This window comes from Gigantopelta aegis, chromosome 3 (assembly GCF_016097555.1).
Source record: "Gigantopelta aegis isolate Gae_Host chromosome 3, Gae_host_genome, whole genome shotgun sequence".
Lineage (NCBI taxonomy): Eukaryota > Metazoa > Mollusca > Gastropoda > Neomphalida > Peltospiridae > Gigantopelta > Gigantopelta aegis.
The window spans coordinates 72545679-72571657 of NC_054701.1; the positions used below are offsets into that span (position 1 = coordinate 72545679).

Below are 25979 nucleotides of genomic sequence, written 5' to 3' on the forward strand. Positions count from 1 at the left end.
ACACTCAGAATAAGATATATATATATATATATATATAGAGAGAGAGAGAGAGAGAGAGAGAGAGAGAGAGAGAGAGAGAGAGAGAGAGAGAGAGAGAGAGAGAGAGAGAGAGAGAGAGAGAGAGAGAATAGAGTGTGATATGATTGCAAACTTCACGAGATGAGAAACATGAAATTTTCTATTTATTATTTAACTTTTGGCAATTTACCTTTATTTTTAAAATGCCAGCAGCAAAATAGTTTCTTTCTACAGTGACGATAACACATTAGAGAGTGAAATAGTGAAATTTTCACTCTAAAATGTGTTATCGTCACTGAGTGACTAATAACACTTTTATTTTATTGATATTTTAAGATATTTAACTAAATGTTATATATTAAATATAATTATGTAATACCACAGTGTAAAGAGCTGTGAGTAAAAAAAGATAATACAATACAATATTAAGGTAAGTATATTCGAAAACATTCTATAGAAATCAGTGTTTTTAAACCTTTCAACTTAATTCTGTGTGGAATTTAAAAGATTCTAAAACATTCACTCCACCAAAATGTGGCACACAGTCAGTGAACACTGACAATGTTCACACAGAGGAGGAGGGTCCTGTTTCAAAATAAACGAATGCGTCAAATATGTATGGCCGACACCGGCACGGTACAAAACTACTTCATCCTTCCTGAACCGCCTGAGGCAACTGAAAAGCACAAAGAAGAAAATACACAAGGAAACTATATTACTTTTTTTTAGGTTTTTTTACTACACCCATAAAGGAATTTAAAGATATAAACACTGATTATAAACGCGTGACGTTTTGGGTGTAACAAAACTGCGGTGCTGTTGTATGAAACTGAAAACGTCTCAACATTGGTTTAACACATTTTTTTTTTTTTTTTAAAGATGGTTTTGACCAGTCGAGAAACATTTAGGGGCTACTTTACAAAGGATGTTTTTCTCTTAGATGCGTTTAAGTACATAATCACTGTGCTTAAACACTTGTTGTTTTGGAGAAAAATAGGCTTCGTGAATTTGGTTCATGTGAACACTTTTTTCCGAAACGCAGTTTTAATCTCCTTTTCTTTTTCTTTTCTTTTTTTCTTTTTTTTTTTCTTTTTCTTTTTTCCCCCGCCCATTTATTATTAGCTTCAAATAGAACATTTATCGCTTATGCACTCAAGAACTATTAGTAGAATGTAATTTGTTTTACGTTTTTGTTGAAATGCGAATGTTGTCATAGCAAATCACATTAACACTTGGGTTATCTCGACCTCGCTTATCTCGAGCGAGTTCTCATTGTACCTGTATTTATAGCTGTATGTGTATTTTATATTTAAATATAACACTACAGATCGAAGTGAATATGTTCAAAGGCGTCTGAAGCGATGGGAGGGAGTGGTGTAGGGGTACTGGCCCCTAACTCTGGCACTGGAGGGGCTAGTGTATACTTTGAACCCCGATCAATTGAAACGCAACCCATTTATGGATTTGAATGACTATATTGTTGTTTTTACTCCGAGAGGTCACAAGAATGTAGCTCATAATTCATACTGTTAGAAAATACGACCAGAATTGTTTTGCAATATAATATTATATTATATTATATTATATTATATTAAATTATATTATATATGAACTTGCCCTCCAGTTTGCCCCCACTCCTCCCCTCTCTCACCAACATCTCCCGACGCCTATGATGTGAAATCATATTAACACTTGGGTTGTCTCGACAAACCCTTTTCCTGAAAGCAGTTTTAATCTCTTTTTTTTTTTTTTTTTTTTTTTTTTTTTTTTTTTTTGCTTTCTTGGAGTTTTTTTCTTCTTCTTCTTCTGTTTTTTACATTTATTATTAGCTTCAAATAGATCTCCATCTTTTAAGCAACCCAGAATTATTAATACCATGTAATTTGTTTTACGGTTTTTTGTTGAAATGTAATCGTAATGATACGAAATCAAATTAACACTTGGGTTATCTCGAATTCGCATATCTCGAGCGGTGGTATAAACACCGACCGAATTAATTACATACGTATGAAATCAGCATGCCGGTAATGTGTGAAAAACTATCATGGAGTGGTTTCATTGTGTATTAAGTGGGCGGTATGGTATTGCTTAACACAAGAAATACAAACACTGCCAAAAGATTATTTTTGAATTATTCCGCAGATGTCAGCACCATGAACTGTTATAATAAACAAAACTTTTGGTATTTTATCGTGGTACAAGAAAGGAAAGAAATATTTGGTTAACGACACCTCTGCATATTTCAAACTACAGTAGAACCTTTCAAAACTGGACCCTCAGTAAACCGGAATTCATTTAAAACAGGACTTTTTTAAATAGCAGCACAGAACAAAAACCTCAGTAAACTGGATACCTCTTAAAACTAGACTTTTTACTTGGTCCTATCAGTATCCAGTTTAGAGGGTTTTGCTGTATTATATATGGTTATTTGTTTACAGGTGCGTGTTCAAGGGGAGGGTTTTGGGGCCTCGGAAAATGTTTTCATTTTTGTTTTTAGTATATTTTCTGGGGAAGCATTTCATTTCATTTCATTTCACTTCAAGTTATTTTCGTGCTTATATCCAATTAAGGTTCAAACACGCTCTCCTGGGCAAACACCTCAGCTATCTGGGCTGTCTGTCCAGGACAGAGGGTTAGTTGTTAGTGGTTAGTGAGAGAGAAGAGGGTGTAGTGATCTTATACCTACCCACTGAGTTGTTAAAGCTCGCTCTGGGAGCCGGTACAGGGCTGCGAACCCAGTACCTACCAGCCTTATGTCCGATAGCTTAACCACGACACCACGGAGGCCGGTGCTCGGGGAGCGTGATTCGACCTCCTATAAACTTCCCTCGCCACAGTCTAGACCTCATCCCCTCCCTCCCTACTAAAATCCCTGGACACGCGTCTGGTTTAACAAGGGATTTTTTCAGACGAGAGAGAGAGAGAGAGAGAGAGAGAGAGAGAGAGAGAGAGAGAGAGAGAGAGAGAGAGAGAGAGAGAGAGAGAGAGAGAGAGAGAGAGAGAGAGACAGACAGACAGACAGACATACAGACAGAGCAAGAGTTAAATAAATACATACAGAGGCAGATGACAGTGTTAAGGCCACATAAACTACTCCTACTGAAAAAGCCGGGGATATTATTTTATAAATGCACTTTTATATATTTACTGCAAGGCCCCCACCCCCTCCCCATTTCTATGAGTTATTTTAAGCACTGGACATTCATCATCTCCGTGGGAGTTCGACAATATTATGTGATGCCAGTGATAGATTTCTGGTGGGGCACTATCAAGTCTTGATCGATGATGCATGGATTGGATCATTTCTCAGTTGGCGGTCGGAGCTAGTTAGTACACGTTCTCGCAATATCGGATTCCATTCGTCTTTTTGACAATGCCAGTTTCTGCTGATAAAGAAATGTTTTATTTAACGACGCACTCAACACATTTTATTTACGATTATATGGCGTCAGACATATGGTTAAGGACTACACAGATTTTGAGAGGAAACCCGCTGTCGCCAATATATGGGATACTCTTCCGATTAGCAGCAAGGGATCTTTTATTTGCGCTTCCCACAGGCAGGATAGCACAAACCATGGCCTTTGTTGAACCAGTTATGGATCACTGGTCGGTGCAAGTGGTTTTCACCTACCCATTGAGCCTTGCGGAGCACTCACTCAGGGTTTGGAGTCGGTATCTGGATTAAAAATCCCATGCCTCGACTGGGATCCGAACCCAGTACCTACCAGCCTGTAGACCGATGGCCTGCCACGACGCCACCGAGGCAGGTCTTTCTGCCGATAAAGTTGTTAAACAGGACGCAAACACGAACAGCTGCTTGTAAATAAAAGAGATCTTAAAACAACTGCTGACATGTAATGCTTTATTTTGAAAGATAAATCGCCAAGCATAATGATGACGATGATATTGATGATGACGATGATGATGATGATGGGGTTTGTGGTTGTGGTGTTGTTGTTGCTAATGGTGATGGTGGTGGTGGTGGTCATGATGATGATGATGATGATGGTGGTGGTGGTGGTTGTGATTCTGGTTGTCAGGATGATGATGATAATGATGATGATGGTGATGATAATGATAAAAATTAACAAAAGCACCAATAAAACAAAAAACATCTATTAAATCTATCTGGAGGGAAACTGTGATCACGTTAAGCAAAATCACGTGGTATTTGTAACACATAATATATAACCATATATAAGTTGATTCACAGCGTGGACGTACAATAGTATACATGAGTATTTGCTCTCTCTCTCTCTCTCTCTCTCTCTCTCTCTCTCTCTCTCTCTCTCGTCTCTCCCCCTCTTCTCTCTCTCTCATCTCTCTCCTCTCTCCTCTCTCTCTCTCTCTCTCTCTCTCTCTCTCTCTCTCTCTCTCTCTCTCTCTCTCTCTCTCTCTCTCTCTCTCTCTCTTTTATATTTTGATTGACAGCAGATAATCCCGAGGGCGACAGAACAAATGTTTATCTACTGTGAATCAAAACATCGAAAATGTGCAAATAACCATGCATATCAGCAAGTGTATACGGTAACTGACTTGTGCCACGCCCCTAAGTGATAACAAAGTTTCGCTTAGTGTTTAAAAAATGTGCGGTTATACAGATTTACCACAATTTTTATCAATGAAAAACAAATAATTCAAGCGTGATTCAATATTGCATATCACCAATCAACGCTTCAGTCCCAGGTTACCGCGAGGTAATCTCCCCATTGAACTACGACCCGGAAGCGTTCGATTTTGATGTGCTGCAACCCATAAAAAGCCAGCACGTGGACGTTTAATGATGGGCTGTTTAATGATCTACGGAGTTATTGTGTGACCTTTCATCTGTGCAGCCACGTGCTGTATCTCATTCTGCCCTCAAGTGTAATGGTTAACATCGTCCGGGGCATTCCCTTTAATAATTACATAGCCATGTTGAATGTCTTGAGTTCCGTCCTGGTTAAGTAGCGGTGTATAACATATACACGAGTTATATACATACTGTAATGTAGTGGGCAGGTGGTAACGGACATCGTCGTGGTGTTTAGGTACCTGGTAATAGTATGGGTCTCACCGCATAGTTGGTCGTCAGCTGGTTGGCAAAGGCGTACAGGATCTCATTCTGGTAATGGGGATGGGAGGCGGGTGAGGCCGATTCCCCCCCCACCCTCCCCCCAATTTTTTTTTTTAATGAAAACGCCCGAATCAGGATAATGGGGGTGGAAGGCGGGAGAGGCCGATTTTGCTCGACCACCCCCCCCCCCCCCTCCCCCATATTAAATGAAAAAGCCCGAATCTAGACAACAACGTTTGATAATAATTGCATTAAAACCAAACAGCTATATATTAGGATTCCAATCATTACGCATATTTACATGGATTACATAGGGAGTAGAATGATGGAAATACATGGTACAATGTTTTTTGTTGGCATAAGCGTACGAGACGGGGGAGAGCTGGAGTAAATCTTCAAATTCGGACAAAAACGGTAGAGATATTCGGGGAAAATGTGCTAACCTGAGACCTTTTTGCCATGTATTTCCATCATTACACCTGTAAAATTTTGCAACCCTATATAACCGTTTGGCAGTGATGATGTATGAATAAATGTTTAAAAAAACCCAGTTTGCCCCCTACAAAAATGGGAACCCGTACGCCTATGTGTGCCTGCGTGTTAATATTTGTATATACTCCCACCACCCCCACCCCCATGTCGTAGACGTATGGCCTGGTGCAAATAAGGTGTGATATTTGACTCTTTTTTTTTTCTTCTTTAAACATGCACAAATCACCTATTTTTGGATGGGGTACATGTTTTATTTTAGCAATGTTTTTAATTTGCATGCCATCAAGCTTACCGTTGAAAAAAAAACATGCATTTATACCACTACATTGAGTTCCTTTTTCAATTTGAATGTAAAACTTTGGACAGCTATAAAGATAAGTGTGTGGACAAATATATTAAATGTTTGTACTTCAAGACTATGGTTTGATCCCATGCAAACATTTCAACAGAAATACACCAGTGTATTGTCCATATATGCATTGTACTGGCGTAATTAATAAGAAAAAGCTATACATTCTGAATCAATGTTTTAATACATTTCTGTAAAAAGACCTTAAATAGAGTTTTGAACAGGAAAAACAGTTGAACTCCCTTGAAAGTTTTGTGACGATACACCTTACGGTTATATATAGATCTTAACTACAAGAATATTCACACAATATATCATCTGACCGTTATGGTTGGGACATTTTCCGATTTCACACTAATTAGACATAAAACAACTATTCAAACAACCTAATTGCTCCAAGTACATTCTAATAGTTAAAATTAAAAGTAAATATTGCCAATAATAAAGCTTTAGAGAAATTCAGAACATTTATCCAAAATACTTGCTATTCACATCACATTTGTATACATGTTAATTGGTCTCAGATTTTACATTCACATTGGAAGCATTTGAAATCACCTCAGTGACCTGACTGACAGATGAGTTGAATTAAGTTTTATACAACAATAGCTTCTCGTTATACGATTGTGTTAACACAAACTTAGTAGCCAGTTGTCCGTTATGGTTGGGACATTTTTCTATTCCATACTAATTAGACATAAAACAACTATTAAGACAACTAACTTTATGTCAAATGTTGTATATATATATATATATATATATATACACACACACAATTTGATATATTGTGAAGATAAAGAAGTGACCAATCTAATTAAAATTAGCTCCACTATTACATGTGGATCTAACACCAGCCAGTTGGAGCTCATGTCCACCAATCAAAACCTTACTTGCAGAATCCTGCCAGTGATTTAAAAATAATTTGAAAACATTCCGAATTATCCTGAGGGTATACGACATATTTCGTGTGAATTACGAATGCCTTAAAACATGTTTTATTTTATAAAATAAATAATTTGTAATGTAAAACTGAAGACTGATTTGGGTTTTTTTTTTAATAAATAAATAAATAACTTTTAATGTAAAATTGAAGACTAATAACCCACCCCGTATGTATTGGTATGGTTCGCTGTACTGCGGCCACTAAAATAGACTCGCCCGATATTTTTAGAATTTGTATGCTCCCAAATAACGTTATAAAAGGCGAAGTGTGATTGGTCAATATTTAAATTATTATTTACAGACGAAATGTTACCTGGATATTGGGGACTACGCAGCGTTGTTAGTTTTAACTCACTGGCAGGATTCTGCAAGTAAGGTTTTGATTGGTGGACATGAGCTCCAACTGGCTGGTGTTAGATCCACATGTAATAGTGGAGCTAATTTTAATTAGATTGAGAAGTGACCTTCTGATAATAAGGTTCTTTTTTTTGCTTAAATTCCACAAATAATGTTTTTAAATATTTTTGTCCAATCACACAACACGTCTTTTGCAAATTTCTATTCCAAATCATGTAAAAATCATGAACAGACAAAGCTCTGTAATTAATATATACATTGTTATTACCAAACTAATATTTGACAAACATTAGAGTATTATTATATGATAAATATCGATGTTTATTAGTAATATATTGCCGTTATGGTTGGGACATATTTCGTTATGGTTGGGACATGTAGATTTCGGCATGCTCTACGAGTAATATCGAGAAAGCTGAGTCTCTGAAATAAAAAGATGGTAACATGCATTAAGGAAAGCTGAGAAATTAACATGAACACATATAGCCACATAATATTGCATGCAGGAGGCATAATGCAGATTGGAAACTGTACCGTTATGGTTGGGACACATTTAGCAGCTGCAATTTAGGATACAAGTGCAGGTGTTGTGTACAGAAGATGGTTAGTAATGTTTGGGAACTGTAGTCTATGACCAGTATTATCTAATAAAGTCTTATTCTTTATTATATCTTCTCAATTCTCAAGTACCGATCCATAAATGTTAGAAATAAGCAATTTAGTGAATTTTGGCTTCATTTGACCATTTTAACTGAAAATACTGTCAAAATATCCCTTTATAGCTGTTATCATGGTAACAAAACATTTGTTCAAGTTAGGTATGTCATTTATATCATGAATATTTGTATTCTATTGTTTTATAAAGGAAAACACTAATATTAGTAATAATCTTTTATGCATTATAAGTGTGTTACGCAAAAATAGTTATATTTGGTGCAGTTTATGAAGATGTTCATGTTGATAATTCTGCTAGTTGTTGACCGATTCTTCTGAAATTTTAAACATGTTTAGTCTGTAGTTTTGGGATGTAGATAATATCAAGAAAAATTATATATTTTCATCACTCATATTTTTATCAGTGCCCCAGTACTGGCTTCAAGTATTATTCATCTTATTTGCACCAGGCCGTATGTTGGTCGGTCCTTCTCTACGTGAATGCTTGATTCAGTTTGACGACATGTATATCGGACTAGGTCTCTAAATGTTAAAACATCGCGTTTAGTGTTATTAGTTTGTGTTTTTGTTTTTAAATCGCGGTGGAATGTCCCCGCACCCATTTAAATAACAACCTACCAGTTAAAATAAGTGTCATTCCTACTGTATTGTGGCATTCCTATTTTATGATGAATTTGAAAATCTGGAACTGTTATTTAATCATGGTGTAGTTGTTAAGCTATCGGACGTAAGGCTGGTAGGTACTGGGTTCGCATCACATTATCGGGGCCTACCCAGAGCGAGTTTAACGACTCGATGGGTAGATGCAAGTCCACTAGACCTACGTAACACACACACACCCCGCCTCTCTCTCTCTCTCTCTCTCTCTCTCTCTCTCTCTCTCTCTCTCTCTCTCTCTCTCTCTCTCTCTCTAACTACTAATAACTTACTACTAACCCGCTGTTCTGCTCAGATAGCTGAGGTGTGTTCCCAGGACACCATGCTTCAAACTTAATTGGATATAAACATGAAAATAAGTATGAATGAATGAATGAACGAACGAATGAATAGATGAATGATCGATGGATGAATGAATGAATGAATGAATGAATATTTAATCATGAACTTAAACAGCAACACTAAAAATCTTCACCATTGCATCGCCATTGCCTCATTTCAATAAAACTATTCGATAAAACCATAAATCATTGTATCTAAAGTATGATCTCTCTCATAAAAAAAACCCAACATTCTATCTGTTAATGTATTTTGGATCTACCTCGATGTTTTCAATCCTTTCTTGTAATGTGTTTGCATTTCCCCGTTCAGACGAACCTCCAATGGGCTACAATCTTGGTGGCATTTGGTACAGGAAGTTTGATAAATGGCCATCATCCAGTGAAATGACAGTGATACGTAAGAAAGAAGCTGTTAAGGGCGTTAAATTAAATGAAACCTTCAACCCAGATGTGGCACCCCCTCCATCTCGAGGCGGCGGCAGACGATAAAAACAATATTCCGCTATCAGACTTCTGCAGATTTATGTGCAACAATGATATTTATGGTGCTCTTAAAGGCGCTCCATTTTACATAAATCATATTTTAACATCCTGTATGCGAGGGAGACAAAGCAACTTTAAATACAAGATTTGCAGATCGTATGTTTATCTTTGCGGAAATTATTCCAGTCGATACTGTTCTAATATTGCAGAAAAAAGGAGGTTTTTTTTAGTTTAACGATACTTTAACGACACTTTTTCCATTAGTAGGAAAGGATATTTTATATTCACCATCGCACAAGATATGATAGTCCTAATATTGCAGAATGGCTCATAGATTATAGTGTTTATTATTTCTTTTTTCATAGGGGGGGGGGGGGGGGGTAGCTCAGTGGTAGAGCATTTCCTTGATTTCCAATGAGTAGTACGATCTAGTGATGTTGCAATGATCGATTATAATCGAAAACGGGTCTGTTGGATTCTTCCGATGTGATTATCGATTATTTTTTATGTGTAATGAAATCAAATTGATGTATCCTGTCTATGGGGAAAATGAATTAACAAAATCCCTTGCTGCTTTTGGCAGTAAACTATTTTGCGGCACACTGTTTAGACTGGAGCCAGCTGGTATCAATTCAGTTGGGCGGGGGAGTGGGGTCAGTTTTTAAAGGAGTGCATATTTAATTAAGGTGTGCATACAGTAGTAGATTCCAACACGTTTTTAGGGAAAGGGGATGTCACACACACACCCACACACAAAAAAGGAGATAGAAGTTCACCAACAAATTACAGACCTATATCATTAATAAGTTGTGTCGGAAAAATATTTGAGAGAATAGTGTTTAAACACCTGTATAATAATTTCACATTCAATAATCTACTTTATAAGTATCAGTGTGCATACCGACCCAACCACAGGACCGTGTACCAATTAATTGAATTGTATAATAAAATTTGTAAATCACTGGACAATAAAGAATATTTCTGTGCAGTTTTCTGTGACATGTCCAAGGCCTTTGATCGGGTATGGCACAGGGGTTTAATCTATAAACTTAAACACTATGGCATCAGAGGCAATCTCTTAAAATGGATTAATAATTATATTTCTAATAGGAAACAAAGAGTGTATATAAATGGAACGTTATCAAATTATGGAACTTTAAAAGCTGGAGTACCTCAAGGATCCGTTTTAGGTCCCTTACTATTTTTGATCTATGTTAACGATATTGCTGATGAACTACACTGTGTAACAAGGCTATTTGCTGATGATACAAGTATTGGAATATCGTCAAATGACATTTCAATTATAGAACGCGATCTAAACATTAATTTGTTGAAACTTTATGAATGGTCAAACAAATGGTTAGTTACCTGGGATGGCTGTTCCCAAATAAAACGAATGTATTATTGTTTTCTCTAACCAAATTAATTAATGAACCATGTCTCGTATTTGGTGACACAACTTTAAACAAATCAAAAACGCATAAACATTTAGGTTTAACTTCAGCAGATGATGCAAAATGGTCTGGGATGGCTGTTCCCAATTAAACGCAAATAATTTAGAAAAGGTACATCTAGAAGCTGCAAGGGTAATCACTGGCATGCCTAAATTTGCTTCACGTAATTCGCTATATATTGAAACCGGTCTTACAACACTTAGTGAAAGGAGAAAAACAAAACATCTGTGTTTAAAATAATGAAAGAAATGACTCCCGATTTCTTAGCTAATTGTATTCCATAAAGATTAGAACAAAGGGTTCCTTATATGTTAAGAAATCGGGAGGACATATCTACACCTTTTGCTAGAACCTGCTTATTAAAATCATCATTTATTTATTCAGCAATTGATTTATGGAATAATTTAAGCCCAGCAATTAAAAAGTGTGAAACAATATCGTCTTTCAAAAAAGCAGTAACACCAGTGGTAAATAAAGTTCCATATTATTTTTCCTGTGGGAAAAAGAATAGAAAATATATTGCATACTAGATTACGACATGGATGTAGCCCTTTAAATGCCGATTTATACAGATGTGAAAACAATATCCATTTTTTCTTACAATGTAAACAATATGAACAACAGAGACTGATTCTATGTAATTCCTTCCACCTTTTTCAACCAATAGAAAGACATGTTTTATTTAACGACGCACTCAACACATTTTATTTACGGTTATATGGCGTCAGACATGGTTAAGGACCACACAGATTTTGAGAGGAAACCCGCTGTCGCCACTACATCGGCTACTCTTCCGATTGGCAGCAAGGGATCTTTTATTTGCGCTTCCCACAGGCAGGATAGCACAAACCATGGCCTTTGTTGAACCAGTTATGGATCACTGGTCGGTGCAAGTGGTTTACACCTACCCATTGAGCCTTGCGGAGCACTCACTCAGGGTTTGGAGTCGGTATCTGGATTAAAAATCTCATGCCTCGACTGGGATCCGAACCCAGTACCTACCAGCCTGTAGACCGATGGCCTGCCACGACGCCACCGAGGCCGGTTAACCAATAGATTTACAGTTACTGTTATATGGTAGATGCCAATAATAAAGAAATATTTACTTATGTTCAAATATATGTAAAAAAAAACCTCATCGTTTTGATTAATAAAGTATTATTTAAATTACCAAAAGGATTATTTGTAAATGTGATAGCGAATTTAACTGCACGTGATGTACTATTTGTGTAATCTTTTGTATCATATTTGTTTTTCTTTCCTTTACATTCTTTTGTATACAATACATTTCCTTACACTGGTTATCATTGAATGTATACATGTAGTTTATATTTACAGCTATGCAATATAGGTCGCCATGTATATTGTATGAATATAGGAGAGGGCCTCGTAAGTTGTCAAACTTGTGCCTAATTCTTTTGTTCTTGGTACAATAAAATATGTTTTCAATCAAACCTACACACACATACACACACACCTCGACTGCGGGCCTAATGGTGTTTCCTCTCTCTAGAACAAGTGTGAATAATGGCAGAAAATCCATTTGGGGGTGGGGGCAATGACATGAGGCGGAATGCCAATGGAACTTTGGTGGAGGTTTGGATGGAATCGTAATTTAATATTAAAATTAATATCTAATAAAATTATAACGGTCGCAGTGTAAACGTGCTGAGAAGTCGTTTAGTTAAATGTTCCTTTCATTTTTTTTCTCTGCAGTGGGGCCATGGTACATTTTACACACTGTGGCGAGTGTTCTGGGCGATATTCCACTCGGTCTGGGTCGTGGCCAGTCTCTGGGTGACGTCAGACGTGACGACAACATCATCAGACGCAGCCAAGTGGTTCATCTACCTCAGCAACTGGACATATCTGACCTTGACCTTGGAAACATGCACGGAAGCGGTAGTTCTGATTTGGACTATGACTAAAAGGAAAGATATAATTTCAGGTATAATTTTAAATTTTAATTGTTGCCTTTATATCAAATTAATGTTCAGGCCTTTGAAAATTGCGAGAACGATCTTGTTTCGTTTGCGCTTCGCTCATGCAAATCTAAGTTTGCGTAAATTATTTATATCAAAAAGGAAATGGGTTATATTAATTTATTTTTGCGTAACCCGTAAATACGTTATACAAATTTCGAACTCTCGGAGACCTGAGGTTTAAGCACGCTATCCTGGGCATATACACCGTGGCTATCTGAGTAGCTTACGAGCAGGATAGAAATTAGTGATTAATGTTTTAGTGAGAAAGGAAGGAAATGTGGGTTTTTAACGACGCACTCATCACATTTTATTTACGGTTATATGGCGTCAGACATATGGTTAAGGACCACATATATATTGAGAGAGGAAACCCGCTGTCGCCACTTCATGGGCTACTCTTTTCTAGTAAGAAAGGAGTCGGTGTGGAAACCATGTACCACCCCACTGAAATGTGGGTTAATTTCGAGTAGGAATCGATGCCTAGGATGCAAACCCAGTTCCTGTTGGTCATCAGGACAATGGCTTAATCACGCAAGCCATGCAATTGCCCACGGCAATTGGTAATGCCGTGGAGTTTGCCGCGGAGAAATTTTTTTCTGTGTATTATATTCAATTGGTCTTTTACGGCATCTTTTTTTTTGCCGTAGACATTTTCTTAATTGCAGGGGTTGAAACTGCGTCATCCACGACGGTTCAGTCAGGTATAATGATATAATTTGATGTGCTCTTCCATCGTTGTCAGATTTAATTCAGTAATTACCGACGACCCGGCGTGACGGTAATTTACGTTAGTTAATGGCGGATGTGGTAGCGTATGCAATATTGACATACACTGAAATGTCGAGTCGTCGTGTTCTTGTTGATGTTTTTTAACCTCACTGATTAAAAAGCACATGAGGGGAGCGCCTTGACACTGACCTTTCAGAAAGAACGAAAGGAATATGTGTTTATTTAAAAACATCTTGGAACATTTTAAGCTTGAGCCTACAGTACTTTTTATAATAGACGGTTTTATAGATAAGACACTTAGGCTGAGTTCAGCCAGACTGAGAAGAATTTAGTTTTTTCGCCAGGCTGGTATATGCGCTTCGCGTTAAACCAAATGACCACATCGAGGACCAGTCAAATAGTTTGCGAACGTTATATACAGACTGGATGCTTCGCGTGCGTGTTGATCTCATTGTTGCGTCTGATCTGTCTGCGACTTGGGTTTTGAGCATAGTATTAAACCATATACGATTATTCCATTGCGGCTGGCCGCATGCGTTTTGCATCCAGTCTAGACGCTCTCTCTGAATCTAATGTATTTTGATTTTAAAATTGTTTACTCGAACCGCACGCACGCGCCGCATCCAGTCTATATGAGCCTTTAGCGTCGAGATATGTAGCTGAACACGGGGCGGATCTAACGTATGTGAGGAAACCCGCTGTCACCACATAGATTCTCCTACCAGATAACAACAAGGGATCTTTTGTATGACCTTTTCCACAGACAGGAAAAAAAACATGCCACGGTATACTGAAGTTGGGTCGATCCTCAAGTCAGTTCAGGTCATAGGTTTTAAGGTGCACATTCAGAGCAAGCTGTTGTAGCACACGTCTGTCATGGGCGCAGATGTCGACATTCGCCGGCGCCTCCGTCCAGGACAAGAAAAGATTTGGGGTGGGTGGGAGAGGGGGTCGCTCGCGCTGGCATGTGCAAAGGCACACAAGCAGCCCGACTAAGGTCGGTAGCGGGCAATCTTATTAAAATTAGCTCTACTGGTCTACCAGTAGATCTAACAGCATTGCGTGGACGCCCATGTTCAGGTGACATTTCATCTATAAATAACAATTTAAATATCGACCAATTACACTTCGCCTTCTATAGCGTTATTCCGGCGAGACTATTTATGCAATAGGCAAACTTGTTGGTCTATTTCAACATTAAAAAAACAGGGGGAAAAGTGCAGTAATAAACTCTGGATTGTATACTAGTATAAACAGATGTTATGGCTATACCATCACGGTTTTTTTTTTTTTCGTCTTGAAACTAATTTAATATAAAATTTTATATTGAAATTAGTTTCCGGCATACTTCGTAATTCACCCGAATCATGTCGTATACACTCAGCATAATCCCGAATGTTTTCAAATTCTTTTCAAATCACTGGCATGATTTTGCAAGTGAGGTTTTGATTAGTCGAATGAAAGTCAACTGGACATGAGCTCCAACGGGGTGCTGTTAGATTCACATGTAATAGTAATTAACCAGTGGAGCTAATTTTAATTAGATTGGGTAGCGGGCGACAATCGCAATTCACAGTCGTCATCATAAGGCGAGCTGAAGATCACTCTCCTGAAATAGTGTTATGTGCGTAATAAACGTTGTCTTCAGAACTTTCCAAGTGAATGTGGAGAGCAGCTCGTGTTATGTGGAGAGGAGCACGGGTGATCACTGCTTGGGATGGGCGGGGGGGGGGGGGGGGGGGTGCTGTCGCAGAGATGCATCCCCAAATGATTTTGCAAGCATGGCAGATAATGCAATTGTTGTCTATTTGTAACTTACATTGACTTACACTGACAGGTTGTGCACACACCTACTAAATGACGATCACTTTAACAGTCGGATTGCTTTATTTGAAAGGAAAAGCGATAACTCTTTTCTAATGACTGTACACTATTCTATTTTAGGAACCGCGAACGACATGCCCTGGTATTTTAAAATGCAGTGGCTCCTGTACACTATCGTCACATCCGGGAGTTTCCACATCAGCGCTTTTTATTGGCTCATTATTTTTAAAGGTAAATACATTATTTTGATTTATTTGCTTTATTTTAGCAATATTTTAATTATATTATTATTGGTTGGTCAAATTTTGAAACGTCTTGCAGTATTGCCTTTGTTGATCTGTGATTTGTGGCTAGTTGAATTTCAATTTTTTTTTATTTTTTTTTTATTATTTTTTTTTATAGCAAATTAAAAGAAAAGAAAAAAGACAGTAATACAAACAGACAAAGCTAGTGAGAGAGAATAGACGATTGGTTGTGGTGGTGAGGGGTGGTGATGGTTGGGGAGAGGTGAGGAGCAGTTGTTTTCCCTTAAAGGTTATTGTCGGTTTTTAAAAAGAGGGGGGAGGTCCGGATCCACTACTGAACATACCTTTTCTTTTCATTTTGTACGATGTCAGAGACAGACAACACAGTTTCTTTCCCCCCCCCCCCCCTTTTTTTTTTTTTAGCGTAATTACTGTATTCCAGAAGGAATTCCAGTTAATATGATCAATTAATTCTAATATAACTTGTTATAGCAGCATTCTTAATCTTGCACATAATGTTCGTTTAATTTTTCACTACAGTTAGCCTTCAGAATTCTTATAATATTACCCGATATATTTTTATTTTTTAGATCAAACCCTCACACCTGTACGGGTTGCCATCCACGGAATCAACTCCATCTACGTGTTCCTTAATATACTGATAACCGCAACGCCGTTACGCCTCTATCACTTTATCTACCCGGTCGCGTATGGAACGGTCTACACGCTGTTCACCGTCGTCTACTTCTGCGCTGACGGAACCAACTTGGCGGGGGAGCCTTACATATACCGCGTGCTAAAGTGGGATCATCTTAAATCAACATTGCCAATAGTATGCATCAGCACCTTTGTTGTTTTGCCATTCGAACATTGTTTCGTGTTTTTACTCTACAAGCTAAGGACGTTCTGTCATAAGAAACAGAGAACAAAGGAAGGCAAGGAGAAACACGTTGAAGCAAATTGCAATGCGCAGTCACAGGTATTGGAGAAGGATACGGAAGATGTTTAGTGTTCGGTTTGATCATAACTGACTTTACAGCCTGTGTAACAAAACGTAATTAGTCTGTGAGATGGGGTGTGTCAAAGAATTGCTTTCTTTCTATACACATTGTTAGTTTTGATTCGTTTGAGTACTTGATAGAGTCGTATACAAATGCTTGTACATTAGTATCGTTGATCCTTCGTCGTAGCTACAATGTACATTCAGAACACCTTGGGAACATTTGTAGTAATAGGCCTCGGTGGCGTTGTGGTCCAACCTTCGTCTTCAGCTGTTGGGTTCCTGTTACATTACCGGCTCCAATCTAAGTCGGGGTGTAACAGTTTAAAGTTTAAAGTCTATTTTGTTTAACAACACCTCTAGAACGCATTGGATAATGATAACTCGTCGGCTATTAGAAGGAAGGAAGAAAGGAAGACAATGTTTTATTTAACGACGCACTCAACACATTTTATTTACGGTTATATGGCGTCGGACCTATTGTTATGGACCACACAGATATTGAGAGGAAACTCGCTGTCGCCACTTCATGGGCTACTACTTTTTTCGATTAGCAGCAAGGGTTCTTTTATATGCACCATCCCACAGACAGGATAGTACATATCATGGCCTTTGTTACACCAGTTGTGAAGCACTGGCTGGACGGCTATTGGATGTCAAACATTGATAATTCTGACATGTAGGTTTCAGAAAAAACCCGTAAATTTTTTCAATTAGCTGCAATGGATCGTTAATATGCACTTTCCATCAGACAAGACATACCATGGCCTTTGATGCACTGATTGGGACAGCAAAACCCCAATGGGTCCGTCGATGAGGATCAACCCTATAACCGAAGCACTTCAGTCTAGCGCTCTACTGACTGAGTTAAATCCCACCACTTAACGGTTCATTGAGAAAGTGTACAACTTCTACACCGACTTTACCCTCACTAAGCACTAACAGCTAAGCATTAACCCATAGTCCCTGACAGACAGCCCAGATAACTGAGGTGTGTCTGTGTGCCCATAACAGGGCTATTAAACCTAGATTGGGTACTAGTATAGCACTAAAAGCAAGTTGAAATAATGAGTATTTGTAATTTTACTTCAAGCGGCAAGACACGTATACACCGGAAGTTCGCGTCACTTACTGTCAAATAATGGCGAAGATCGTTTTTTTATGCGAACAGGCAAATGAGTTCTATTTTTAAATAATTGCAAATACTGACCTCAAAATAAAACTGCTTGAAGGTAATTCCTGAATTGCTAACTTGCAGAAATTGGAGTAAACATTTAGTAGAGTTCTTAAAAGGTCCATAACCCGACGGAAAAGTAATAATGAAAAAAAAGAAGATTGTTCTGGCAACAGATGTTCAGGTTAATTTGAGCAATTTAGACAGGCTACCAATCTAAAATGTTTCGGACTGTTTAGAAATAAATTATCTAGGCAACATTTTTGAAAAGTGGCCAAATAATTTAGAATGAATGAATGTTTAATGACACCCCATCACAAAACAAATACACATTTAGAAACCTAAGTAGTCATTTTCACGGAGGAAAGATTCTCGGAGGTTGGGGCTTCTTTTCTCTGGTGTCAGCCGTAGGTTTATTTTGGAGTTGTTGGAATTGACGCTTGTCTACTCTGTGGCTACTTCTTCCAATGTTATTCCCGGTGACTTGATATGGAAGTGATCGGGGCCGCTGATGTCGGGGCCGCTGTATTATATGTTGTCACTGTTGTACATAAGAAAGCAAATCGCAATAATAAAGCATAGATATTACAGGCCCGTACGAACCGGGAGAGAGAGGCCTGTGCCCCCACCGCCACCCCCACCACCCCTACCCACCACCCCCACCCGCGCACATACATATAATTGAGGAGTGACAATGTACTGGGTTTTTTCTTCTATATAAATTAACATAAAAATCTAAATTGTTCCCCACTCTCCCACTAGGTTTAACACCCCCCCCCCCCCTCCATGTATGGTTCCTCTGGGCCTGTATTATCAATGTGAAGTATGGCGATACACGTATTCTATAGTAAATGTTGTTAGCTGAAGTCCATACTATAAGGCTGCGACGAGCTATGATATTTGAAAGACCTGTACACGAGAATGTATAAATTCTACCTATAACATTTACCTCACATTGACTCTTCAAATGGAAAATTAGCTTAGAGATTCTTTAATTCGTAACTCTTCGGATATATGTGACATACTAACACACGAACAGAGGAGCCGTACTCAGCCAAACATAAATGGGGTGGCAATACAGAAATAATCGGGGCATAGTGGTTACAGGGGCTCTTCTCTAAAATGGACACGTTTCTGCATTTTCGGACCCACTCGTTGCACCCACGCTGGGTACGGCTCTAGACAGACATGCATACCTATTTTCATGGTCATCAATAATGTCATCAGATGAATAGAATACATGTACATTTACACAATTTTAAAAACCCATTAAGATGAATTTTTAATATATTTGTTTTTCATTTTTACAACAAAATAATGGCTAAAACTGTATATAGTTTAGGTTTAATAATGTAATATGTATGTATGTTGTTCCTGTTTCACTTTTGTACACATAAAAAGTATTGAAATTCATCTCCAATATTAGTAAAGGGGAGAGAGAGAGAGAGACAGAGTGAGGGAAGAAAGGATGGGGCAGAGAGATACAGGCAAACGGAGATATACAGGGGGGGGGGGGGCAAGAGACTGTCGGAACGAGGCGGAGATTGAGAGGAGGAGGGAGAGAGACAGATAGGGAGACAGAGAGAGAAAGAAAGAGAATTTATTTATTTATTTAGTTGTCATATTTTGTATAATACATGTACATAAAATTTCTATTTTAGATGTTACATGTGTCATCACATGATACACATTTCATTCAACACAGGAAATGTTTTTTTTTTTACTCTTTTGTTTGTTTATTTCATGGTGACGACGTGACCCAGTCGTCCCCAGTATTGACGTAGTGGTGTGCATAAACCTCACTGTTGTGAATATAAACCTGTGAGGGTTGATACCACAAGTAAAGTCGTAATTAGATCTGTTTCGAATCCTTCAAATTCCCCAAATCTGTCACAGATTTGCATGCGTGTTATCAAACGTAATACAAAGTTGTTTTTTAACGCTGGAAATAAAAGCTAAGAAATACTTCTTTAACATTAGTCCAGCACACATTATATTATGGTTATTTCAGTTTCACAATTTTTTGTTTATTATTTATGATATTTATTCTAGAGTGAGAGGAAAAACTCGTTGCTGCCACATAGGGTATTCTTATTGTTTAGCAGCAAGGGGTCTTTTATAAACACTTTCTCGCAGATAATGTAGAACATACTAAAATATTTTATATACTAGTCGTGGAGCATTGATTGGAACGGGAAAATGCAATGGATCTATCGGTGGACGAAGAATTGATCCAAAGAACCATCGCATCTCAGATGATCGTTCTACCAATATCCTTGACCTTTAATATCTGTATTTACTTAAGAGTAAATAATATGTCCTTACGTTGATATTTTTGACTTGTGGAAAATGGCGGACTGTTAATTTGTATGTGAAAGTGATTATTTCAAGATGGATGCGCATGTGAAAACGCAACAAAGTTTCAAATACGAATCACCTAATGCTATTCATATCAAAATAATGGCACAGATATTTTTTACACGTTCCGTTTTGTTTTGTTTTTTAAAATAAAAGATTGATATTCTATACCATAACTTTGTTGTGTATATAAAATAAACATGGCTTTATGGCTGTATTGAAAAATAAATATTTTTGTTTTTGTCATTATGTTTTCGTGATATATGACATTTTCTAAATAGCCGATAGCAGTAGTAGCCGAATTATTTTGGCTACAGAATTGTGACATGGGTTAAAATATGTTTTGAAGATTATTTAATATTTTGTGATACTGACATGGCAGAAAGCCATAACAATGACGAGAAGACCGTTCGTTCTCGCTACACCTCGACACATTTTGATTCCAATAACAAGAATGAAGAAAGGAATATTTTATTTAACGCGCACTCAGCGGATTTTTATTTGTGGTCACAAAACGTCGGGCAAACTGTTAAAGTTACAAGTTTGTTTTTGTTTAACGACACTACTAGAGCACATTGATGTATTGATCATCACCCATTGGATGTTAGACATTGGGTAATTTTGACATATAGTCTCAAACTTTGCTTTGTTTAACGACAACACTAGAGCACAATGGTGTATGAATCATTAGCTATTGGGTGTCAAACATTTGGTAATTTTGACATATTATAGTCTTATAGAAGAAACCCGCTAAATTGTTTTCATTAGTAGCACGGAACCTTTTATATGCACTATCTCGCAGACAAGATAGCACATACAACGATCTTTGATATACTAGTCGTGGCGTACTGACTGGAGCGAGAAATAGCTCAATGGGCCCATCGACAGGGATCGATCCCAGACCGACCGCACATCAGACGAGCGCTTTTACCACCGGGCTACGTCCCGCCCAGGCAAACGGTAAAGGAGAACACATGGGCTACTCTTTTCGATTAGCAACAAAGGGTATTTTATATACACCTTCAGACAATGAATACAATGAATTTATTTGTGTTTATTGGGGAACATCTAATATCTTCATCCAAGTGTTATTTTATAGGAGAGTTTTGCCATATAATAATAATGCATGTTTACTTTTGATTATTGTTGGTGCCCTTTTTGAAAGCTGCATCCCCTCCCTGACCCATTGGGCTATTTCTCGTCACAGCCAGTGCACCACAACTGGTATATCAAAGGTCGTGGAATGTGCTATCCTGTCTGTGGGACGGCGCATAGAAAAGATCCCTTGCTGCTAATCGGAAAGAGTAGCCCGTGAAGTGACGACAGCGGGTTTCTTCTCTCAATATCTGTGTAGTCCTTAACCATATGTCTGACACCATATAACCGTAATTAAAATGTGTTGATTGCGTCGTTAAATAAAACATTTCCATTTCCCTTCCCTGAAATAAGTCCTGCATCCACCCCAGTTCGTTATCAACTGGGGTGTCCTGAATTATTACACAACATGACCATTCAAGCTGACTCAAAGTATACTGAGAGAGAGAAATAAGGGCTAGAGCTGGGCGGTATTGAAATTTGAGGTTCGGTATCGATATCGGTATTTTAGGGGTGATTTACCTCGGTATCGGTACGGTATTCGGTATTGACATGATACCGATATCGAGCGCTATTTTTGGTATACTCGGCTTTAAATGCATGCCTGTGTTATGGCTCACCCGCTAATTTCATCTAAATACAATTAAATTCCATACACAAGGCTCTCGTCTGATTTATACCACCCCATTTTTCAATACCGAAATTTCGGTATTTTGAAATTTGCTCGGTACGGTAAATCGGTATTGACATAATACCGATACCGAACGGTATATACGGTATACCGCCCAGCTCTAATAAGGGCACATTTGATAATGTTGACAACAGTATAGTCACCATTAGCGTTATAATGTAAATAAAGTTTGTTTTGTATAACGACACCACTAGAGCACATTGATTAATTAATCATCGGCTAATGGATATCAAACATTTGGTACTTCTGACATGTAGTCATCAAAAGAAACCCGCTACATTTTTCTTAATGCAGAAAGGGATCTTTTATATGCACTTTCCCACAGACAGGAAAGCACATACCACAGCCGTTATAATGTTCTGCATAAAGTACAATTAGTATTGTACGATTGAATGTCGGAAAGACGGTTAACCAATCCAGTCTGTGCCTGTGGCCATCCTATTGAGAATTCTGAACTTTTTTTTACTTCAATGCCCAATCTATGACAGTCAACGAAGACAATTTCTGTCTTCCTTGGAAACTCAAATTTCGACGATCAAGAAAATGCTGAGATGCCTCAGCGTCGGCCTCTGTCTGTCTGTCTCTGTCTGTCTGTCTGTTTGTCTCTCTCTCTCTCTCTCTCTCTCTCTCTCTCTCTCTCTCTCTCTCTCTCTCTCTCTCTCTCTCTCTCTCTCTGTGTCTCTCTCTCTCACACAATTTTTGACAACTGTCTGTCCGTCTGTCTGTCTCTCTGTCTCTCTGTCTGTCTCTGTGTGTGTTTGTGTGTGTGTGTGTGTCTCTCTCTCTCTCTCTCTCTCTCTCTCTCTCTCTCTCTCTCTCTCTCTCTCTCTCTCTCTCTCTCTCTCTCTCTCTCTCTCACACACACACACATTCCCACTGACAATTTTCATTTCTTGTTTATCTGTCTACTTGTTGTTTTAAATATGTTTTATTATTTTATCTGCCATGTAGAAATTGTAATTGTTAAATGTATGGAGAGACCTTAATATAGGCATCGCCTGTTGGTTAATCCCCAACATTAATACAAACGTTAACAAATATTACTTAGCTTTCTGACACCATGGATGAGGGTTCTGGTTGCATTTCCTCTTCTTTCTTTTTTTTTGTGCTAGTATTGTGTGATCCTTTTTTCCCTCTATCGCTATAATTGCATTAACATTCTGACGGGCGCCTAAATTGTCTTTCTCAAGGACGGAACGATAAGTTTATAAAGGGCGGTCACAAAATTGTTTAAAAAAAACAAAAACACGAAGGCAAGTTTGAGTTTGCCAAAAGCAAATGAGCCAAGTTTCCAAACTTATTTCTTAACCATAGCTTGTTTCGAATTCCAGGTCTTTTTCATTTCGCGCTAGTATAAATTTAAATTTTTTTTTTTTTTTTTTTTTTTGGTTTGTTTGTTTGTTTGTTTTATTTATTTTATTTATTTATGTATTTATCAATTTATTATTATGTGTTTTACCCATTATATTTTCTTTCGTCTTCTCCTATATTTCCCAGTCTTCCATTCTTTGAGTCATAGCAATTTGTTTAGTTTTTTGCCAATTTTTAATTTATACAGAAACATTACAAATGCTTTTATGTATTAAATTGTTATATATGACTATATAAATAACATTATCCTATAACTTACCCACATGTACATGTATATAAATTATATCACTTTGGTGTAAGGCCATGAATTCAAGGCTCCCTAACCGTGACATGGTCAGAATGGACTGGGGAAAATAAATAACATAACAGTTAAAAAAATATATAAAAAAAAGTTTCCAAAGTGAGATCTTGGATGGATTCTGGGGCATGCTCCCTGGGAATTTTTGAAATAAAGATGCTTAGATACGTGTATTTTTTTAAAGTCATCAAAAGGGCACTTCAAACAGGCAGCGGGGGTGGGTGGGGCCACGTACCAGACCTCTGTGACCCCCTCTGGATCCGCCAAAGTTTCTATAGGCATTATGATAACCAAGAACACACATAATCTGTAGTCCGTTTGCGTTAAAAAGGAACTGATGAATGGCAATGCAACTCGATAATGAATAACGTTAAAATTCGTATATAGACAACATATTATAAAGTTTTAAACCCATACCAACTCAAATATAACTTTTTAAACATATAAATCTTAACAAATTACCATCAAATTATATAGATTAAATATATTTTTAATACGGGGGTGGAAATTAAAATGCTACACTGAGACTAAAGGTAGAAATGAGCGTCCTTTAGTTTGGCTGTTCCATCACTTGGCTTCATGCCTGTAGAGAGAGAGAGAGTGAGAGAGAGAGAGAGAGAGAGAGAGAGAGAGAGAGAGAGAGAGAGAGAGAGAGAGAGAGAGAGAGAGAGAGAGAGAGAGAGAGAGAGAGAGAGAGAGAGAGAGAGAGAGAGAGAGAGAGAGAGAGAGAGAGAGAGAGAGGGAGGGAGGGAGGATTTAACCTATATAATGTTATTGTAATTTGTAAAGAAACTTTTTTTATTGATATTGAATTTTTTTTTTTTTTAAATGTTCTTTGAGTCGGTATGGGTTGAAACTTAATAATACGTAGTTACAGTGAAACCTCTCAAAACCGGACCCTCTGTAAACTGGAATCCCCCCCCCCAAACCGAACATTTTTCACGGTTCTTTTTTAAAAGTTAGTACAGAACTTAACCTCTCTAAACCGGATACGTCTTAAAACCGGACATTTTACTTGGTCCTAAGGGTGTCCGGTTTAGAGGGGTCTCACTGTGTATATGCATTTCAACTTTATTCGTTTTTTAAAGTTAGACGCCAATTCATCGGTTCACTATTGACATAAAATGACTATACATAGATATCTAAGCTTTAACCAGACGTACAGTACAATGTTTTACAAGACCGTGCACCTTTAACTATGGGTGTATTTATGCTCCAAACTCCGTTTAAAATCTTCTTCACGGGTCTGGAATCAGGTCGTATACATTGTAATCTTTGGCACCTATCCTCCTCCTCTCTACGGCGGATCTAGGGAATAATATTGGGGGAGGGCACATGGACCAACTCGCGAAAAGGCCAACCCAATTAACATGTTGTTTAAACCAGAGAAATGGAGGCACTTTTGATACATTTAGGGCGAAAGGGTCCCCTGGTTCCGCCCCCTCCCTTGATGAATCCGCCCTTCCCCCTCTCCCCATCACACTCTCCATCCGTGAGAAAATATGTTAGAGTTATCTGATCCATCAGAAGACGTGATGATATTCCTCACCTGGGAACAATATATTTATTTTGTAGCATATGGGAATCGTCCATTAATAAACTACACACTTGGTAAAACGGTTCATTCGCATGGTATATACGAATCGCATTCCTCGAAAGGTTTCGTAATGAAAAATAACACGTAAAAATGTCGTATATCTTTGGTAGCAGACGGACGAAAACAAAAACAATTTACCACCGTGCAAAACAAAATTCCCCGTAGCAGTGCTGGCATGTTAGAGACGCGATTCCTTTGATGTCTTCTGACCTAACTCAGGCCAAGTCGGCAGTTTAGTACTGCTGAGACTTATATGATGTCATTGCGTCGCCACTGCATCGCTTTGCCCTTTCTAGAACTACAGTTATATAACTATAAGTATAATGAAGTAGTCTTTGTCGACGTCGGCGCTTGTCGAGACTTCAGACAAGAGTATGAGAGAGATGTGTCCACAATGCTGAACACGCACCTACCGACAGGAATATCGCTTCAGCGCTATTGTTCTCTTGATAGTCGGTAGCTATAGGTGTTACAGATGTAACGATATCATATGGGTAGGTTGCGATACAATACGTATTTCGATACGACACCTATCCCGATACGCGAAGTGGATCGCGAACCGATACGTGGGTAGCGACACAATACGCATCCCGATACGTGGGTCGCGATACGATAAGTGGGTCCCGATATGATACGTGCTCGCCATACTATGCATCCCGTAACGTGGGTCGCCATACTATACGAATCGCGATATGTTGTTCGCGATACGATACGTATTCCGATACGTTGGTCGCTATAAAATACGTATCCCGATACGTGGGTCGCGAAACGATACGTATCCCGAT

At 38.1% G+C, this 25979-nt stretch overlaps 1 protein-coding gene across 1 annotated transcript in view; it reads left to right on the forward strand.

The window, feature by feature from the left end:
• Window positions 1-16712, forward strand: part of LOC121392338 (protein rolling stone-like) — a 32859-nt gene extending 16147 nt beyond the window's left edge. The window contains exons 2-4 of the mRNA XM_041523582.1: window positions 12544-12775; window positions 15486-15596; window positions 16201-16712. Of these exons, the coding sequence (XP_041379516.1) occupies window positions 12544-12775; window positions 15486-15596; window positions 16201-16619 (762 nt within the window). The 3' untranslated portion in view covers window positions 16620-16712. The remainder of the gene's footprint in view (window positions 1-12543; window positions 12776-15485; window positions 15597-16200) is intronic.
• Window positions 16713-25979: the final 9267 nt, after the last annotated feature.